At 40.0% G+C, this 22,154-nt stretch overlaps 1 protein-coding gene across 2 annotated transcripts in view; it reads left to right on the plus strand.

The window, feature by feature from the left end:
* Positions 1–22,154, plus strand: part of mkln1 (muskelin 1, intracellular mediator containing kelch motifs) — a 126,820-nt gene that overhangs the window by 65,978 nt on the left and 38,688 nt on the right. The window contains exons 10-12 of one of the 2 annotated variants that reach the window (XM_060842700.1): positions 9,986–10,198; positions 10,570–10,791; positions 15,938–16,067. In XM_060842700.1, coding sequence (XP_060698683.1) covers positions 9,986–10,198; positions 10,570–10,791; positions 15,938–16,067 — 565 coding nt within the window. The remainder of the gene's footprint in view (positions 1–9,985; positions 10,199–10,569; positions 10,792–15,937; positions 16,068–22,154) is intronic. The other variant, XM_060842701.1, reaches the window with a different exon arrangement.

Below are 22,154 nucleotides of genomic sequence, written 5' to 3' on the forward strand. Positions count from 1 at the left end.
GCAAATGTGGGTAAATAATTCAAATGAGAAACGCAACCACTTCAGACTCTTAACAAAACTGTACTTTCCATTTGTTCTTAAGGTGTAAGTCCTAACAATCAAAGTGATGAGTTATTTCTTCAAGTATTCCTTGTGATGGGACACAACAGAACCCCCCCCCACAAAATATTTTAAGAAGGTAGCCTAGACCTTAATTTTTCTTATTTTAAAGGTAGATGTGAAGTGCCGTGTGCTAGGTACAATGCGACTGGTCAAACTACAGGTGCACAATCCTATATCCAAAATGCTCGGGACCAGCTGGTTTACGGAATTCAGAATTTTAAAATTTCAGAATAAATGACAGTTTAGTGGAATTTTTAAAATTCTTAACAAACAATAGACGTGCTGTGAGTAAAACGGGCCCTGAAACAGAATTGCGGCCTGCCAGTGCTGGGCCACGCCCTCCACACACCGCATCTGAATGACATGCATCAAGTGGATGTAAAGTTGGGTTAACTGTTTGCACACTAAACAAGCTTGTTAATGAGAAAAACACTTCTCGAAAAACCTTAGGATTTCAGAGCTTTTCAGATAAAGGTTTGTCTACCAGTGCTTGATGTTAAGCAAAAAAACAACTGACTTAAGCGCTATAGTAAATACAAACAAAAGAAAGAAGAACTTAGAATAGCATCTGAATAATATATACATTAACTATTACTAATTAACTGTTCCAATATAATAACATCCTATAAAGTCCCCCTTGGCAATAAAGGAAAAATCAGAAAATTACATTTGTCTCCTAAGTAACCCAGCACAAAGAAGCCCCAGCTTTGAGCTGTCACCAAGAGGGAATAGATAGCTTCTACTTCAAGCTCACAGCAACAACTGCTTAAAGCTAAACCTAAAAACTTCAAAAAAAGAAGCTATATGCCTGTTCTGAGAGGTATCATGATATTCAGCCAGGTTGCCTCCTTTGCTCCAACGTTTACAAAAGTTGGCTTCATAAGCTGTTTGCATCAGTAGTTTTGGTAGACTGCTCGGCAGTTCTGCGCCTTCCTACCTCTTTTTAAAAAAGCTGTGACGAAGTAAACTCTTTCAGCTACGGCATTGTTACATCCCTCAGCAACTCTCATGACTGACAGCTTTAATGCTTCCCGTGCCTTTGGTGCATGTGTCCAATCTGTAACCTATGATCTCGTTCACTGTGCCTTTTCCAGTCATGATAGAAATAATTGAGTCCAGAAGTTTCTGAAGACCTTAGATGGATCCTTTTCTTGTTGGCGAGATGTAACTGGTAGGGTGCCACAAGGTCTAATCCTCAAGGCCCCAACTAGTTCCAATCTATTTTAGTGATTTGAATGCAGAGATAGAAGATCCTACAGCTAAATAATGCAGGCAACACAAAAATAGGTGGGAAAGTAAGTTTTGCAGAAGAAACAACACATTTTACAAATGGATATGAATAGTTTCAGTGAAACTATTCCAAAATTTGACCTTTGAAGTTTAATGTGGATAAATCAATTCTTTAATTTTAGCTTGAGGAATGGAAAGGCAAAGTGGAGAAAAATTGCAGAGTGCTTTGGTGCAGATGGAAATGGGTGTCCTCATGCCTGAATGACAAAAAAAGTAGTGTACAGCTGTTAATAAGGCAAAGGGAATCTATTGCTAAAGGAATAGAACACCAAAGTAGGGAACTGTTACTGCAAGTATGCAACGCGTGAGTGAGACTGCACCTGCAGTCCCCTTGCCCACGGAGGGAGGCAGTTCAGAGGCGATCCACGAGATAGATTCCATAGATGAGGGTATGTTTTATGAAGAGAGATTGAGGAGTTGAGACCTATACACTCAAGTTTAGAAGACTGAGAGGAGATCTGGTGGAGGTATTTAAGATACTGAAGGGATCAACAAAGTGGATGTAGAGAGGGTGTTTCTTTGTGGGGTGACCTAGAATGAGAAGTGATAGTTTTAGGATAAAAGGTAACAGATTTAAAACTGGTGAGAAACAGTTTTGGGGAAAAAAAGTGTTATGAATCTCTTCACTATCCCAGAGTGTAGTGGATGCTGGGATGTGGAGTAAATCTAAAGAGGAGATTGAATTTTAATTAGTAATGAGTTGAAGGGTTACGGAGGATGGGCGTAATAGTGGAGTTGAGGCTTTGATGAGATCAACCATGATTGCATTGAATACTGGAGCACAGTCGACTGGCTGAATTGCCTACTCCAGCCACTGATTCTTATGTTCTTAGCAGAAAAATCTGATTTGTGTTCATGTTGACTTAATGTTTCATGTTCTTAGAAAATCTCAGTGTTTAGCAACCAATGAATTACCTTTGAATGCTAACCTATATTGAGTAGATATGTTTGGCAACTATTTTGCATTTACCAATATCCCACAAATAACTAATTAGTTTCATGACTTGTCCTCACATGCTTCTGGTTGACAGAGATAGTTTCACTGGGTTACTGAGAGAGCTTGTTTCTTCTCTTTGATTATTGTTGTGGATGCTTTAACAGTTATCAGAATTTGAAGCAAAGCATTTCTTAATGGCAGAGGTCTCCCTGATAATTACACTGAATTGACGGAATTGGAAAAGAATTGGATCTTCAGTTTGTGAGAATTCTTCGAGTTCTGTAGTGCAGAAGTGAAATGAGGCCCCTCCCCTTAGGTGTAGATTTGGGACTGAGGTAGAATGTGCTTTCACTCAAACTTGGTGAATGGATTTTTTTAAAAACCCCTAAAATCATCAAAAGTAGTTTTCACATTCTCATGCTTGTCAGTAATTCACCAGAACCTAATGAATTTAAGCTGAGGTGCTGAAGGATTATTGAGTATGCCTCTGTTTATTTTTAAAAATCTTTTTTTAAAATTCCATTCAAGTACTGTTGGGGCAGATTTTAAAATAACTGTCATTTCAAGTTAGAATGAAAGCTCACTGTTGTGTTTTGTGTTGTAGGTTAATTATTTCAAAAGTTTGGTTCCTTTCTGTGTCTCTGGTGCTGGTTTATAGTGTACAAAATTTCTGGATGTAGATTTGCTCGCTGAGCTGGAAGGTTCGTTTTCAGACGTTTCATCACCCTACAATCCACATTGTCAGCGACCCTCCGGGTGAAGCTTCCAGTCAGCGAGCAAACCTACATCCAAAACCTCAACCTGAGCTACACATCTTCTCAAAACTTGCCAGTGTACAAAAGTGCTGAAGAAAATTGTTTGATCAAGAATTTCAGGGAGGACAATTCATTTTGCCAATTTGAAATCCTGGATCATCTTGTACATAACGTAGATGCAAAGAAGAACAGTTCATATCCATTGTATGCTTGGCTTCATGCACAAGCAGATTGACTTCAAACAATCAGTGGTAGTGATTTTTTTTTTAGGGAATTGCTAACTTGAATATTACTGTTTCATAATCTTATCCTGAAGTGGCTGATTATTTGCATGGTTGCATGATTCCAGGCTTCTGAAGTATAACTAAGATGTTTAAAAAAAAAGTAGTAGCCAGTTTGTAGACAGAATCCAAAAATCAGCAGAGAGATTGTGGCCAGCAGGGCTTGTTTTCATGTCTGTTACTTTATTTCCAATTTGCTTTTCCTTTCCAAGATTGCACAAGAACAATTTACTTTATTGCCCATTTATTGTGAAGTTTTAGTGGTTGACCAACTCATTTCCCCTGGCTTCCAGTCCTGAGTAACCATATCGCTCACCCTGTGCATTAAGAGGGTAGTTACCACAGACCAGATACCAGCGAAGGCCTGCTCCAGCCTAAGAATTGAATTGAATTAACTTCATTGTCACGTGCCTGTACTGCTTAAGGAAGTAATTCCCTGATGCCTCCCCATATGGTTAAACTCCCCACACTGACGACTACCAGTCAAGAATCTATGGTAGGAGAAACACGTAGCAGAAATCACTGTTTTTATCATATATTCCAATGCTCATAACTGGCTCGGATCTCCCAAATAGACCTTGGATTCTTTTAAGTCCGATCAAACACTCTTGGCAACCCCGCTGACTTTGGGTGGATGCACAAAGCATCCAGGCTGCAGCTGTGGCTTAAGCAAGGCATATTGCCTGATTCTGACTACATGCCCGAGAAACACATACTGAGCAGAAGTCCAACTGATGAATAAGATTACTAATTCAGGAGATGTAGTAAGCACTGCATTACTTTACTTGTTCAAAACTGCATGCTTTCTGGGGTGGGGGGAGGGGTGTTAGCTTTGGATTATTTCAGGAGAGTTTCCTTGTGTACTTCATGAACACCTTCTACTCTGACCTCCAGTTTACCTGGACCATCCCGGACCCTCCCTCCCCTTCCTCGACCCCTCCATCTCCATTTCTAGTGCTGGTGACCAACTCAACACAGACATCTATTTCAAACCCACAGATACTCACAGCTACCTGGACTACACATCCTCCCTCCCCTATAAAAACGCCGTTTCTCCGTTACTCTGCTGCATCTGCTCCCTGAATGAGCAATTCCACTCCAGAACATCCCAGATGTCCTTCTACTTCAAGGACCGCAATTTCCCCTCCCACATGGTCAACAATGCCCTCAAGTGCTTCTTCTCCACTTTCCGTACCTCTACCCTTGAACCCCACCCCTCCAACAGCAGCAAGGATAGAACACCTCTTCCCATCCCCCGATCTTCCACCCCACCAATCTCCAGATGCGACTGATTATCCTTCACTTTTTCCGCCACCTACAGTCAGATCCCACTGCTAGACATATATATTTCCTCCCCACGCCGATCAGCATTCTGCAGAGACCATTCCCTCCACTCCTCCCTCGTTAGGTCTACACCAACCCACCCTCCACTCCTGGCAACTTCCCTTGCTGTCGCAAGAGGTGTAAAGCCTGTGCCCACACCTCCCCCGTCATCTCCATCCAAGGTGCCAAAGGATCCTTCTACATCCAGTAGAGTTATTCCTGCACATCCAAACACCTCGTTTACTGTGTCTGTTGCTCCCAATGTGGTCTCCTCTACATTGGGGAGACAGGATGCCAACTTGCGGGTGGTTCAGGGGAACATTTCTGGGACATAAGCACTACACAGCCCTGTGGCCGACCACTTAAACTTGCCCTCCCACTCTACCAAGGACATGCAAGTCCTGGGCCTTCTCCACTGCCAAATCCAAGCAACCCGATGCATGGAGGAAGAGCGCCTCATCCTCTGCCGTGGGACCCTCCAACCACACTGCATCAATATTGATTTTACCAGTTTCCTCCTCTCCCCTCCACCCACTTTATCGCAGAACCAACCCTCCAACTTGGCACTGCCTTCTTGAACTGTCCTACCTGTCCATTTTCCTTCCCACCTATCCGCTCCACTCTCCTCTCTGACCTTTTGCTATCACCCCCCCCCCCCCACTTCATCCACCTTTCGCCTTCCAAGTTACCTTCACCCCAATCCCACCCCCTTCCCATTTATCTCTCAGCTCCCTTGCCCACTCGCCTACCACCCCATTCCTGATGTAGGTCTTATGCTCGACTCTCCTGCTCCTCGGATGTTGCCAGACCTGCTGTGTTTTTCCAGTGCCCCACTTTTTGACAGTAATTTGTTGAATCTAGTTAAATTTTAGGTGGTCACAAATATCAATTTTAGAATTCCAGTTTTAAAAATTGGTATTAATATTGGAAAACTGCATTTAATCCAAGTCATTTTGAAACTGCTATTTTTAATAACTTATTTTCTAACATTGTCCACTTTCTTCTTCCCTCACTAAACTCCTCCTGTACTTTATTAACAGGTTGGAAAACAGCAGCATAACTTGAAATTACACAGGTTTTGATTTCTTTGCTCTCCTTCACATCCTTTCCAAATAGCACTCCTATCTGCCTGATACCACGTTCTCATAGCAACTTTCCTAAATCAGCAGCTGGCCACAAGTGAATTGTTTTGCCGTTACCTTTATTTAAAAGTCTGTCTTTATGAGTTATACAACATTACATTGAATTGCCTGGGTGATACTTTGGTGTGGGCTAAACGGAAGTCAAGCACTTACTCTTCCAGAGTGGATAGCAGTCAGCTGGTTTGCCATCACCTCTGCTTACCCCCACCTTTGTCTTCCATCAGTGCTTGAAACTAGCTGTCACTCTTGAGGTTTGTGGAAATGGTCTGGATAATCACCACTCCCATTGTTGTCACAGCCTCTTTGACAATAAATTACTAAGACTAGATTATACAACTAATGCAATATTCCTATTTGTGGAGCCCTCTTAGATTTAAATTAATTGTTGCATTTCTTATGTTCGGTCAGTGGAAGCACTTTACAAGTACTTGATTTGGCTGATGTACTTTGGGATGACTTGAGGACACGTAAGACACTACCTAAATGTTAGTTTTGTGCACTCAGACAGCAGAACCTTTCCAGTATTGAACGCTGAACTTGTCTGCCTCTTGCACGAGTCAACATTGCGTGCTGTATGAAATGGAAAAATTGATGCACAACCATTTTGAGGTTGGTACTGAAGCAAGACTAGATGAGCTTTACTTTACAGCTGTCTACTATTACCTGACCTGTGTGTGGTTAAGTATGGGCCAAAAATGAAATTACATCTTAGCATCAAGTTCCTTTCCTGAAACAGAGCTGAATTTATATATTTTCTGTTTGTGATTTTTAGTGAGATAAAATGTTTCATGTGCAATATTGGCATGCTATTAATGTGAAATATTGGGGAAAAGAAAAGAGGGATATGGTTATAGACACGGAGTTAAATTTAATTACTTGAGAGCAACTGAGGTAAATAGTACATTAACTTAATGTGTCTGTCTCTGACTTACAATGCTTTTTAACAATCTATCATCCTCGCACCCAGCAATATATTTATACCAGTACTAGTTGGTGGTTCACGTCTTTTGCTGGTTATTGCTTTTGCAATTTGTTGACATGAATAGAGGATTGCACCTGCAGTTGGTAAGCGTATTCCATATGCTAATGCCGTGCGCAAGTTGCTTGTATTGTTGAGATGCTTGATTAAAGATGTGTAAAGCAGTGTCATCATATTGAGTTCAGTTTAAGCGTAACAATCATTTTTAGGATTTTTAAGTTGCAATTTATTATATTTGAAAACTGAATACTATTTTTAAATGTTGATTTTACCCTGGCACAGTGTGTGGAAATAATTCCTAACTGTTGGTTGTTCTGTGGCTTATTCAGTTATAAACATGTGTTTGCCATGTAATTTGACTGTTTATATAATACTTTTGTTGTCATCTCCACACATGCTGAGCAGACTGGTGCGACATCCTCAGACTTGCTATTATTAGCCTCTTCTGAAGTCATGGAATGTATCGCAGTTTTAAGAAGCGCAAATCTGTTTGGTTTGTTCTGCACTTTTTTCAAGGCAAAATGGAGAATACTTTAGTTTAGGTAATTCAATTTGTTCTGCACAAACTTGGTTATTCCTACCTGAAAATATTCTATGGCTTGGTACTTCTTAGAAATGCCACTTTTAAGCATATTGATGAAAAATATTATTACATGTGAGAAGTGCCAAATGGGCCTTGGGGTGGCACAGGAGCTCTGTGGTACAATGCCCCACAGCACCAGGGACCAAGGTTTGATTCCAGCCTTGGGCAACTGTCTGTGTGGAACTTGCACAACCTCCCTGTGTCTGCATGGGTTTCTTCCAGGTGTTCCAGTTTCCTCCCACAATCCAGAGATGTGCAGGTTAGGTGTATTGGCCATGATAAATTGCCCATAATGTTAAGGGATGTGCAGATTAGATGCATTAATCAGGGGTGAAATATTCCCCTACTATCTTATGGGTCAGGGTGGGTTACTCTTCAGAAGTTCAGCTGGACTAGTTGGGCTGAAGGGCCTGTTCCCACGGTGTAGAGATTCTAATCAAGTAAAAATGCTTTTTCCTGATCGTATCGCAGTAAAGAAATAAGTAGCAGCAGATCGACGTAACAGGCCATCAATAGCTAAGATACACTATGCATCTTACCCATGATGTGAATGTTGTTTGAGCCCTCCTTTACACTCCAGTTATTGGAAGAAGGAATGTTGTTGTATTTTGAGTGGTATTGCCTTTCAGATGATCTGTTAAAATGAGGTTTTATCTTCCTGCTGAGGCAGGTGCAAAAGATCCTTTGGCCTTATTTAAGGAGAACCTGAGAACCTGATGGCCCAGACAATATTTATCCTGTTTCCAGAACGCCTTCTCAGATCCTCATCTATCCTTTTCTCAGCTCCAGACTCAAGTATTCCATTCATATTGTGGCCTGCTTCTGGTTTTCTGGTATTTGTAGCCTTTAATTCATCCAAGTCTCTGCCTGTATTCCAACTTGATGGATCTACTTATGCTCTTGACCATATTTAATCCAAAAAATACTATTTAGTTTAGCATAGCTGAATATATAATTTTCTCCTATTCAAGTGACTGCTCTGAGATTAAAAATAATTCATGACATCAGTTTATGTTGCAAAGTTGTTGACTTGGACTATGCAGCAGCTTTACACTTGGTTCTACGTTCCAGATTGTTGGAGAGACTTTACCGAAGCAAAAATTTAAAAGTTTTGCAGTTTGAATGTTTCATTTATACTGGGTTGTGATCTCAGTTATAGCTCTTGAAATTTACGCATTCAGATTAATTTAAAGAGTGAGCCAGCAGATACTTGTTTCCATTTTAATTCGTATGCATTGAAAAGCTGTTAACTTCATGGTGGCCATGGGAGTGTCTTGTGATTGATATCAATAAATTCACCAGAAGAATGAATGAAATCTCCAAAGATTCCAGAATCTCATTTAAAAGGAAATATGATCTGGCTGCTTCTGTCTGATTTTGGTTCGTATACTTTGAATTGTAGGTTAATCCTGAAGTTAATAGATCTTTGCACTATAGAACATAAAACAGTACAGGTCCTTTGGCCCTCGATGTTGTGCCAGCCTTTTAACCTACTCTGAAATCAAACGAGCCTTTCTACCCTTCATTTTACTACCATCCATGTGCCTATCCAGGAGTCGCTTAAATATCACTAATGTATCTGACTTTACTACCATTGCTGCTAGTGCATTCCACGTACTCACCACTCTGTTTAAAGAACCTACCCCAGACATCTCCCCTAACCTTCCTCCACTCACCTTAAAATGCCCCTTGTGAGATAGCCACTTCCACCCTGGGAAAAAGTCTCTGGCTATCCACTCTATTTATGCCTCTCGTCAGCTTGTCCACCTCTATCAAATCACCTCTCCTCCTTCTTCACTCCAATGAAAAAAGCCGTAGCTCCCTCAACCTTTGTTCATAAGACATGCCCTCCAGTCCAGGCAGCATCCTGGTAAATCTCCTCTGCACCCTCTCTTAAGCTTCCATATCTTTCTGACAATGTGACAACCAGAACTGAACACAATATTCCAAGTGTGGATTAGTGTGAGCCTCACCTGAAGTTGCATTGCTGTACATTGTAAGATAAAGACAAATGTTTCGCATTAATTGACAGATTTACAGAATTTGAATATGAAAGACATTTCAAAGCCATTTGAAGAAATTAAATGTTAGAAAGGGATTGCAAGTTTTAATAGTAAAATTGTTAAAGATTAAGCAGCTAACTTAACAAATAGAACCAATTATTTAGAAAGTTAACTTTCAAATGTAGGAAAGAGATTATGCATATTGGTGATTATACCATTGCTATGTTGTATAGTATACTAACACTTGTACTTTGCATTTTTCAAAATTTGAAGATGAGGTTATTTTGACTTTGAAGGTGCAGTTGACTAACGAGGCAACAGTGGCAAATGTTTTGTTGCATTTTTGTTTGGAACACTAAAGTATTTCAGTGTTTTGTGATATCAGTATTCGTGTGGAAGAAGTGCCATTGGTTCAACTTGCAGTTTTATTTTGTAAAACCTGAGGGATCATTTTCAACCTGTTGAAATATTGAGGCCACTGTGTTTAGTAAAATGGCTTGAGTGCGTCTGTGTTCTCTCCATATTATTTAAATAGCATTTCATAGTTCAGTATCTTAACTTGTCATTCACCTTTTCGCTTTTCTTTCCAGAGTGGGCCAAGTGCTAGGTCTTGCCATAAGATGTGTATTGACACAACAAGAAGACAGATATACACACTGGGCCGTTACTTAGATTCTTCTGTGCGGAATAGCAAATCTCTGAAGAGTGATTTCTATCGCTATGATATAGACACTAATAAATGGACGTTGTTAAGTGAAGATACTGCTACAGATGGTGGTCCAAAGTTGGTGTTTGATCATCAGGTATGATATCCTGATGTGTTGAAGTTCAGTTTACAAGCATTGTCTTCATTAGCTTGTGTTTCTTGTAGATGTTGGTGTATCAGTCTCACTTAAGTATTTCAAAAAATTGTTTTAATGGGTTTTTGATGTAGATTATTCTACTTTCTTTACTGACAAGTGATCAGTTAGATATTATTAATAAAGACCACTGATGTCACTTCATCCCTGATCTGGACTTAAAATGATAATGTAGCAAAACTTTTCATTTTCCTTCCTTCGAAAGGTTTAAAGATCATCTGGAACTAATGTGGGGTTGGATTAGGGCTTTCATAGAGATGATTCCAATTTTTGTTCCAAAATTCTGCTACCCAGAAGTGTTTTTTTCTTCTTAGATGTGCATGGATTCTGAAAAACACATGATTTACACGTTTGGTGGAAGAATATTAACTTGTAATGGAAATGTCGATGACACGCGAGCTAATGAGCCACAATTCAGTGGACTTTTTGCTTACCATTGTCTGTCTAACACTTGGAAGCTACTTCGGGAAGACTCCTGCAATGCTGGACCAGAGGATGTGCAGTCTAGGATTGGGCACTGCATGCTCTTTCACACTGTAAGTATTCTAAGCTCTTCTGTCCAGTTAATGATGCAGATTTTACTTTGTGCCCCGCACTCTATTAGTGGAGGATCAATCCAAAGTTATTTTTGAGTACTTAGATGGTATAATTTTAATGGATTTTTGTAATCCATGAAACATTGCAGTGCCTCAGACAGCCGTATTTTACAGTAGATATTAAAGTAATGCAGGATGTGACAATTGTTGTATTGTCAGTAGGCCTGTATGAACAGCAATGGGGAGATGATGGCCTAGTAGTGTTATGCACTACTGTTAATCCAGAAACCCAGGTAATGTTCTGGGGATTTGACTTTGAATTTTGCCATAGTAGATGGTGGAATTTCAATACAGTGAATATCTGGAATTCAGAGTCAAATGATGCCTGTGAATCTATTGCTGACTGTCAGAGAAACCCATCTGGTTCACTAACTGCCACCCTTGACCATCCCAGACCAGTTTTGTCTGGTCCTACATATGATTCCAGACTCTCAGCAATGTGTTTGACTCTTAACTGTCGTATGGGCAATAAATGATGGCCTAGCCAGTGCCACCCTCAACCCATGAATGAATTTTTAAAGGGATGAATGCTCCTTTAGTTTATTTTTGGTGTTTTGTTGATAGAAGAAGCATATTAAATTAGAAACTCTGTTCAAAGGGGAAACCATTTTAGGTGATGTAGTATTTTTGATGTACCAGGAAAGAAGGAAAAGGAAAGGGCAGGGCCACATTAGCAGACTGGAAAAGAGAAACTAGAGAAGAGTGGCTTGCTTAATAATATTGGATGTTAATGGAAACATTGAAGATATGAGACAGAAATGAGGTGTTGCAGTTAGAATTTAGTGACTTTGATGAAGATCATTGGTGTAAGTGAGCTGAAATACCTGCTTGCAGGTCTTCAGGGAGGTATTGGCAACAAAGGGATAATTAACCTAACAGCTCAGCAGTCATATTTAAATTTGAGACCAGATTTCTGAGTTGTAAGGGAGTAGTGGTGGCGTTGGAAGGCACCCATGACATGTTGTCAAGAGTATTTGAGACAGTCATGGAGGTGAATGATTTAAGTACTTATTGTCATCTTGCGTGATTGACTGCTGATGTTGGCATGAAAGACATAAGACAATCAGATCCTCCAGAGTTAAAGATCTACAGTGTAGTTTCTTTGGTGCACAGTCGCAAGATGATGAGGTATGAGGACCTAATTATGGTCATGTATTTACAGTGGAGTTCCTGGATGTCTGAAAACGATAAGTTATAACATTTGAGGAATGATTATATATGTGGATATGCAGCCACTTTGGTTGGGGGTGGGGTGGCGGTTGAGTCGAGCAGGTGGACCAGCACTGAGGGAGGGCATGTATAAATATAACCTGAAGTCATTCCCAAGAGCACTTTGCATGCAAAGAAGCTAGTTACAAAAGAGGATTCAGCAAGGAAGTTACCTGATGTGGAGAGGCGGGTATTGAGAGAAACGGTTGAAGAAATAGTGCAAAGGCTGTTTGACTTCACTGAAGGCATGAGGGAAGGGCTTTAGAATATGATTGAGAAATAATAGTATTATGAGATTTGCAATGAAATTGGCAAATGAATCCTGCATTTAGAGAGCCAGATTTGGTATGAAAGCTGCAGAGTAGTTCTGGGCGAGAGCAGAGGCCATAGGACTGTTGGGTTTCCTCCGGAAGTTGCCACGTCCCCACTGTGATTGTAATAAAATGGGAACAAGCGCTTAAATTGAAAATTTACTTCTCTCTTGCAATACTTCTAAATGTTATTTAAAACTATTCTCAAAGTTAATAGCAATGAAGATTTTGCTTGTTTGCACACCAGATTGTAGTCTTGCATTGGTCAACTTGTTGTTTCAGGAAACTTTGTGACTCATCGTGCCTTTTACAGTGTCTGCATCATTCTTGATATTGGCAGTCAAACAAGTTTGTGGGCTATAAATGTGTTGGATTGCATTGCCATGGAAATCTTTGAGTTACCCAATGCTGTGGCTGTAAACATGGACGATTGTGTTGAACACCAGCGCTGTGCAGTGACATTTTATCATGCCTGGATTAGAGGCCCATTGGAGTATAATTAGTGAATTAAAAATTTGTGAAAACTTGCTGTTTGTTGGAATTGTCCAATAAAACGTGTTCATTTGACATTGTGGATTACAGGATATTAAAAAACTTTTGTTTCTTATGAATAATTTTTGGGCTGTGGCAAAAGTACATTGTAATGAGGAAATCTAATTGTAGGAAAGCGGCAGGAGGTAATCGGCATTTTCACTGCTTCAGCTTTTTTTCTGCCAGTGCATACTAAGAACAAAATGTAGGCAGTGAAAACTGCTCAGATCTGAGTTCAAAGATAGTTGACAACTCATTCTGACATTTTTTTTCACTTTTTTTTTGTAGAAAACTATCCTATCTTTTGCACTTCGTGTTTGTCTAATATGTTTCCTCCACTTGCTTTCTTTGACCTCAGCTAGTTATAATTGATTTTTCTTCCTGGTTGCTGTATTAAAGTGCTCCATCTTACTATTGCACTGGAGTTGAGAAGTATGGCGATCATATCAATATGGTATTTCTATGATGAAAGAAATAAACCACTTCCATTTCCACACCGTGTGCTGCAAATTGGATTAACTAAGAAAGAATCACGTTGTTTCCGATACTAATCACCACAGCTTCAAAATATTGCCAATGGAGTTCACAAAGCAGCATCCTTGGCCCAAGCATTTTCATTAGCTTCATTGGCACTGGTCTTTTTGTCATCATTTTCGGAGTGATGTTGCAGACTATATATCATGTTCTGTCCCACTTTCAACTTTTTTTTAGTAAAGAAGCAGGATCTGGGCCATGTTTTGAAAAATGGCAGGCAATATTTAGTGCTCACGGAATTATCCAGGACTTAGTACAATCATAGTCATAGAGGTATACAGCATGGAAATAGACCCTTCGGTCCAACTTGTCTGTGCCAACCAGAAATCCACCTGTCAACACTCGGCCCATATCCCTCTAAACCCTTCCTATTCATAAACCCATCCAGATGCCTTTTAAATGTTACAATTTAAATGTTAACCTCCACCACATCCTCAGGCAGCTCATTCCATACACATATCCCCCTCTACATGAGAAAGTTGCCCCTAAAGGTCTCTTTTATATCTTTCCCCTCTCACCCTTAACCTATGCCCTCTAGTTCTGGACTCCCCCCACCCCAGGGAAAATACTTTGTCTATTTATCCTATTCTTGCCCCTCACGATTTTGTAAACCTCTATGGTCACCCCTCAGCCTCCAACACTCCAGGGAAAAACAACCCCAGCCTATTCAGCCTCTCCCTATAGCTCAAATCCTCCAACCCTGGCGACAGCCTTGTAAATCTTTTCTGAACCCTTCCAAGTTTCACAACATCTTTCTGATAGGAAGGAGACCACTCTGAGCTTGAATTCTGTCACTGCCTCCACCATTAAGATCCCCCACTTTTAGCATTTTGCACGTCATCATTGATTAGCAGCTCAGTTGAACCAAATCAATGCCATGAGTAAACGAAAAGAGCAGCTAAGTTTTTTGTAACAAGTGGTTCATTTCCTGGCTGCTTACTATTCTTCTATCAGTCACATGTAGGCATTGACACAATATTGAAGGAAAAAAGTGCTGGAATTTTAGACTTCTCCAAGACTTTCTTGTTCTTAAAGTAAATACGTTGCCACCCAGATTGGGGAGAGTTCCCCAGTATCCTGCAAGAGTGTTTTTTTTAATGATGAACTTTTTAATTTGTACTTATTGTTGAGATCTTAATATTAGATTAGATTACTTAGTGTGGAAACAGGCCCTTCGGCCCAACAAGTCCACACCGACGCCCCCCCCCCCCCGAAGCGCAACCCACCCAGACCCATTCCCCTACATTTACCCTTTCGCCTAACTCTGCGGGCAGTTTAGCATGGCCAGTTCACCTGACCTGCGCATTTCTGGACTGTGGGAGGAAACCCATGCAGACCCTAGGAGAATGGCAAATTCCACACAGTCAGTCAGTCGCCTGAGGCGGGAATTGAACCCAGGTCTCTGGCGCTGTGAGGCAGCAGTACTAACCACTGTGCCACCATGCTGCCTATCTATATAAGTGGCGTCAATATAAAGCAGTTCAGCTTATTGGAGGTAACAGCATGGAGTTTGAGGCACAAACAGCAGGAAGTTCACGCTGAAAGTGGGTGAGTTTTCTGAGATGTGAAGGAACCAAGGCACAGTGACATTTTACAATGTGTTGAGCGAATATACAGTGAAATGATGAGTCATTTTAATCTTTGGCCTGTCTCTGGTTGTGCTGTTAGAGGTGTATCTAGTGGCGTGAAAACATTTGCTAGAATTTCAACCTGGGAATCCTGAATAAGTGAGTATAGATATCTCTTGTTTAAACAGTTCTGTGGAGCTTCAGTGCTGTTACATGAGCTACTGCTCTGCCCTTTTTGACTGAACATGTTTAAATGGTGAGTGCACAGAGTGAAAGGTACTGACTTGATGCTGCTGTGCCAGGAGTAAGTTAACTGCATAGATCCAGTCCCCTGCAAAAATATTTTGGGTTAAATGTCTCCCACTGCCAAAAGCGCGCACAATAATTTCTTCCAGTCAAGGTCTAAATAATTTTTGTAATTGTTTATAATGTTTTGAATGTTGACGTGATTCCATTAGGTAGTCTTTTTATGGACTGTTGTCAGGTATTTTTCACTGACTCATTTCTTTTAAGTTAGATTTGGGGGAAAAAAAAATCTCTTGACAACTTCTTTTTCACCTCTGCAGTACTGTTCAAATTCATAAGATCTTAAATTTATGGAAATCCTGAAGGTGGATTATTTGTATGGAGTGCTTTCTGTCTACATTTGAATTAGTGATACATTAAAACCAGCTGTACAAGTGGGCTTGATTTGCATCCCCTTGGGCATTTGCATTTTGCTGCACTTTCTGCAGCATGTCTTGGATTAAGTTGCTGCCATTTCAGAAACCACTCCAGCCTTTGATGTGCTGATTTGATTTGTACAATTCTAACATGTTTCTGCACCTTTATTGACAAGCAGATGGGCTCTCTATTCCTTTATCCCTTTCCTTGAAATGGGCGTAAATATGAAGTGTGGATGATTGTTCTATAATTTTTAAACATCTCTTCCAGAAAAATCGGTGCCTTTATGTATTTGGTGGTCAAAGGTCAAAGACCTACCTGAATGACTTCTTCAGTTACGATGTGGACAGCGATCACGTGGAGATAATTTCTGACGGCACAAAGAAGGACTCTGGTATGGGTAAGACAAAAGTCTGAATTCTATACGTTTCTGAGGTCTGGTATTGTGAATTTGAGTTCATAGGCTAACAATTCATAAACTGAATCTGAGAAACATGCCATTTTAACATGGTGAATTAAAACATGAGTTATAGCTGTTCAGTGAAAATGTTCTTATTTTAGCTCTGGGCCTCTACTTAATCTGTTACAGCATGTATTGCAGACTTATAAGGGTATGACCGTAGTTCTTAATTTGGACATCTAATCATCTGTTTTCTCAGCACTAAATTGTTACTTTATCATGTTGGTTTGAGGATCTAAGGCAATGATAGTTTCAGTGCTTTCACTTTGCTTGCATAAAGGGCTCATAAAAAGAATGTGGGGTTACATATCAATTGTGTCAGTGTACGGATTAGCCAGCTCAGCCACCATGTTCCAATCTTGGAAGCAGCAACTGATCATATAAAACCAACAAGACAGAATCTAACCATTGCCTATTGATGTTCAGTGTTATTTCCATTGTTGAATCCCCCCACAACCAACATTAGATCTCATTTGGAGGTGGGGAGATGACCATTGACGTGGATAAGCCATATATGCACTGGAGCTACAGGAGTAGATCAAAGGCTAGAAATTCTGCAGCGAGTAGCCTGTCTCCCCAGTGCCTGTCTACTATCTACAAGGCAAAATGATGGAATATTTTCCTCTTTACAGGATGAGTGCAACTTAAGACCATCTGGGATAAAGCAGCCTGTTTGATTGGAACCCTGTCCATGCCTTTCAGTGTCCAGTGTTTGGAAATATGAAATCTTAATGTGCACATTGTCCAGTGAAGATAAGTTTGTGGAGATAGCAGTAGAGAACATCAAGAAAATGTGTTTGCTTTATTTCAGGAGAATTTGAGTATTGGATGATGTCCATTAAGACATCTTAGGAAATTCTTAATGTAGATGTGGATTCAAACTGAGCATACGTATTATCTACCAATGGAAACATGCAAGGGATTGGAGATTAGGTGTTATTCCATTGCAAGCACATTTTCGACTTCAGTCTACTGCAAATTACTGACATTGGCCAGAAAATACATTGGGATTCGAACGGTTTCATGTGCCACACAATTGACTTTGTTAGCAATCTTGTAAATAGAGCCTCATCTGGATGTAGGTTTGCTCGCTGAGCTGGAAGGTTCATTTTCAGATGTTTCGTCACCATACTGGGTAACCTCTTCTCTGGATGAAGCACTGCTGATGCTTTCTGCTTTCTATTTACATGTTTGAGTTTTTTGGGTTGGTGATGTCATTTCCTGTTCTTTTTCTCATGTGCTAAATGGGATCCAAGTCAATGTATTTGTTGATAGAGTTCCGATTAGAATGCCATGCTTCTAAGAATTCTCATGCGTGTCTCTTTTTGACTTAACCTAGACGGATATGTTGTGCCTGTTGAAGTGGTGTCCTTCCTTATCTGTACGTAAGGATATTAGTGAGAGAGGGTCAATAGACAATAGGTGTAGCAATAGGCCATTCTGCCCTTCAAGCCAGCACCACCATTCATTATAATCATGGCTGATCATCCTCAAAGGTCATGTTGTTTTGTGGCTGGTTGATGTTCATGTATCCTGGTGGCTAGATTTCTGCCTATTTGTCCAATGTAGTGTTTATTACAGTGCTTGCAAGGTCTTTTGTAAATTATATTAGTTTTGCTTGTTGCCTGTATAGGGTCTTTTAAGTTCATTAGCTGCTTTTCTTAGTGTGTTGGTGGGTTTGTGGGCTACCATAATGCCAAGGGGTCTGAACAACAAGCAAAACTAACATCGTTTACCACCCACTGAGAAAAAGAACAGGAAATGACATCACCAACCCAATTAAAGCCAAACATGTAAATAGAAAGCAGGAAACATCAGAGTGCTTCATCCTGAGGCTCACTGAAGATGTTCTAGGGAAAAGTGAGGTCTGCAGATGCTGGAGATCAGAGCTGAAAATGTGTTGCTGGTTAAAGTGCAGCAGGTTAGGCAGCATCCAAGGAACAGGAAATTCGATGTTTCGGGCATAAGCCCTTCATCAGGAATGATGTGCAGGGGAGATGACCTGGGGGGTGCAATGAGAGAGAGACTCACTGAAATGCTTGTAGAGGGAGGAAGAGAGCTTCTTCAAGGAAGGCATTCTTGCAAGAGGATTTGCAGTAGGTTAAAATCTTCGAGGAAAAAGTGAGGTCTGCAGATGCTGGAGATCAGAGCTGAAAATGTGTTGCTGGTTAAAGTGCATTCCTGATGAAGGGCTTATGCCCGAAACGCCGAATTTCCTGTTCCTTGGATGCTGCCTGACCTGCTGCGCTTTAACCAGCAACCCATTTTCAGCTCACTGAAGATGTTACCTACTATGGTGATGAAGCATCTGAAAATGAACCTTTCCAGCTCAGCGAGAAAACCTACATCCAGAACCTCAATCTGAGTTACAAATCTTCTCAAAACATGCTAAAAGCCTCATCTATTTGATCAATTGGTAAACATATAGCAAAAATAGGGATGTAACAAAGCCATTGTATGGGATAATGACTGTCCTGTTCAGATCATTGCTTGCTTGCAATATCTTGTGCAAACTCATGAATGGGCTAACACTGCCATATTTGGTCCTGTGAAGTGCACAGTCTCTCTGGGTAACGTATCTCCAAGGTTTGAGGAAGAGGTGAAGCGAGCTGTTTGGTGCTGCTACTATGCAGTAATATCATGAGTGGTGGTTTCACTGCTGATCCTAAGCAAAAAAAAAGTTCGGCGTATCTCACAAATGAGAATTCTGGTATGTAAGTTTCAGTGCCACTGTGATGCCTTGGTATGTAGACTGTGTGTTCCACAGATTGGCAGATTGTGTCAAACCATAAATCCTTTCATCTCTTGGCAACTTGCAAGGTACCCAACCAGCTGCACTTGCAAAAGCAAAACCGTGTCCAGCATTAGGTGTGGCTGCAAAATTTGACAACATTGACTAAACTTGAAGATGGAAATAATAATGCTGACAATCAAATTCAGATTTTCAACTGGACTCAATGCGGCACCTTTTATGTGCACCGGAAACTACATATGTAATTACACAGGCTATTGTTTTTTGAAAACAAAGAACGTGCACCAATTTCATTTCAACTATGAGGAGTCCAGAGCCAGGGACCACAGCCTTAGGATGTGGGGTAGGCCACTTGGATCCGAAGAAATTTAATCACCCAGAGAGTGGTGATCCCATGGAATTCTTTACGGTAGAAAGCAGTTGAGACCCAATCATGTATGTTTTCAAGAAGGTGTGAGATATAATTCTTGGGTAAAAAGGGATCAAAAGGTATGGGGAGAAAAGAGGTACTGAGTTGGATGATCAGCCATGATCATTTTGAATGGAGGTGCAGGAATGAAGGACTAAATTACTTTCTCTTGTTGTTTCCCACAGTTGACTGCCATTTTCTGAATAATTTTCTCAGAGCAATGTCTTCACCAGAATCAACCTGCTTATTTTCACAAAGCAAACATTCAGTTTACTGTCAGTCATCATTAGCTGGTGCAATTTCAATGACAATGTCTTTAGCAATTAGAGTCCACTTGCCAATCAATCAACTCTTATGTCCCATACAATATAAATGTTGTTTTCTCTTTATTTTGGTAATTCCTGCAGATTGTCCTGAAGTCATCAAGTGGAAAAGCTTTGACAAAATGTTTGTTTTTAATTTTTGATTTATGTAGGATACATATATGTGTCATTGGTGTAGAACACCTATTTGAACATTTAATTTGAAGGAGTGAGAAAGGAAAAGAGGAATAGTGCCTGCATGATCTATCAGACCATTGAGTGCAGTTTTCAGTGAAGTAGACAAAATAATTGTGTTCATATTCTGACTGTACTTGTCGCATCCTATTCTGTCATTACTTGAAATTTTCATGAAGAAACAATGACTGCTGTTAAAAATTGAATGGAAAATTTATATGACCCATAGCCTGCTGATGTTTCTATATGCATCTTTGCTTTTTCTGTCTGGTGATGTAAATAAACAACTGAGACTCATTTCAGTATTTACAGACTGAAAGACAGCTCAGTTGCAACTTTGAAATTGGGACCAAAGAGCTAATGTTCTGAATTGGTATTTTTTTGGTGCATAGAAATGCATAGCACTTAGCTTGTGGTTCTCGCACTAAAAGCAGGGTGGGTCCAGTGTCTCAACTGACCTAACCGCCTGTGTTAAGTTAGACATTTTCTGCACTTTTCTGTTACTTTTCCATTGGCTAATTCATACCAGAGTTAGACTTTGGTTTTACTTGTTTATAGAACACTGACCTGTACACGCCCATCTTATGTAAATATCATGGACAGGAACCCTCCGTTAACCTACTTTAATTATTCCAAAGTACAAAATTCAAATTTTTTTTCTTTTTACAAATCATCCAACATTAATTTCTATATGTGGACCCAATTTCTATATTTGGACCTAATTTCTCTGGTTGCTTGTCTTCTAACTTTGTTTTTTTTTCTTTCTAATCCATTACAAGTAGCAGAGCCTTCAGTCATCCACCCTGTTTACCCCATCATTGAATTTGTGTCTTTCTACTTTTTCAAATGCCCCTTAAAACCCTGTCTCTTCTGCATCTAATTCATCGATTGATTAATATCAGGTGCCTGTAGAATGCTTGGTGATGTGATGTTATGTTAAAAGTTGCTATGTATTGTTTGCAACAAATGCCAGTACCATAGGTCCACATACATTATGTCCCTCGATTCTTCAGGTGCTGGTATTAATCGCAGACTAAACTTGCAGACCCCTAGCGACCAGCAGCTGGGATTTCTTGGTAGTTTATTCTTGTTTCCTGATGAGGCTAAATATGGTTGTGTTTATTGAAGTTGCCAGGGTGATTTGAAAACATTTGTCCTACCACATTTTGTAGGACAGGAGTCTCATGTAGGCCAGACAGGGAAGAATGCTGGGATTTTAGGAATTATTAAAAGAATGTTTGTTTGTTACAGCAAATGTTTATTACATTGGCACTTCGGTTGGCCTTGAAAGGATTGGCTGGAATAGTTTTTCTAAATTGCTTAATGATGAAAGACTGTCAGTTGTATAGCACCTCATCACATCTCAGCGTCCAAAAGCATTTCATATGCAGTGAATTGCTTTGAAATGTTGCTGCAGCTTGGCAAACAAAAGCGGCAGCGTTTTGTGTTAATAATTTTCAACCGTATAGCAAAATGCAAAAGGTGTTTTCCTTTCTAGTGCCTGTTAAGGAAGGAATGATGACCAGATCAATGAGATCTTCAGCACCTAATTAAACCAATAAATGATACCTTGATTAAATGTCATTAACAGTACACACAACACGCATTACTGCATTGAAATGTTGTAGGTTACGTGCTCAAACCTTAGAGTGGGCCTCAACTCAAGCTTCCAAATTTTGGCACAATACCGCAACCAGCTGTGTCATTGTGACATATTAAGGAGTGATACAGCAGGGATATCAGTAGCTGCAAAGAAAAACAAGATGAACTTTTTAGGCATAACTAAATAATTATTGAACTGTTGAGTACCAAAATTACAAGGAGAAAGGAAAAATCATTAATAATTGAGTTAAAGAGGCAGCAGCCAACTTGTTTCAACTACTTGAATTGAACTACAGTCGGTTTTGCTATAACGTGTTGCTTCAATGTGAATTGGCTTTAACGCGTTTGGAAAAATTTAGACTGTTACTTGTGGATCACAAATTTTCCTTCCCTTTATTGACTATAATGCGATTCTGGCCCCATTCGTTTAAATGGCAGACTATTGCGCAATTTTCTTATAACACGAGAAAGGAATTATTGCGTTATATCAGAACTGATTGTACGTAACGCTCAAAGTCCTCTGACAGGAGTCACTTTCCATGACACATCCTCCTCTTTCTCCTTCCTTCACTTGCTTCATATGATTTTCTTCCCAAATTCCCTCAGTTTCCTGACCCATGCCCAGTAAGTTAATGACACAAGTGTTCGAGTCTCGGGATATTTAGAAGCCAAACATAACCCAAATTTAAGTATCTGAATTCTTTAGAAATCCCAATGTATGATTCTGCAAGAATTTTCTGGAATTTAAACATCCAACAGACCATTCC

This window comes from Hemiscyllium ocellatum, chromosome 23, assembly GCF_020745735.1.
Source record: "Hemiscyllium ocellatum isolate sHemOce1 chromosome 23, sHemOce1.pat.X.cur, whole genome shotgun sequence".
Classification (NCBI taxonomy): Eukaryota; Metazoa; Chordata; class Chondrichthyes; order Orectolobiformes; family Hemiscylliidae; genus Hemiscyllium; species Hemiscyllium ocellatum.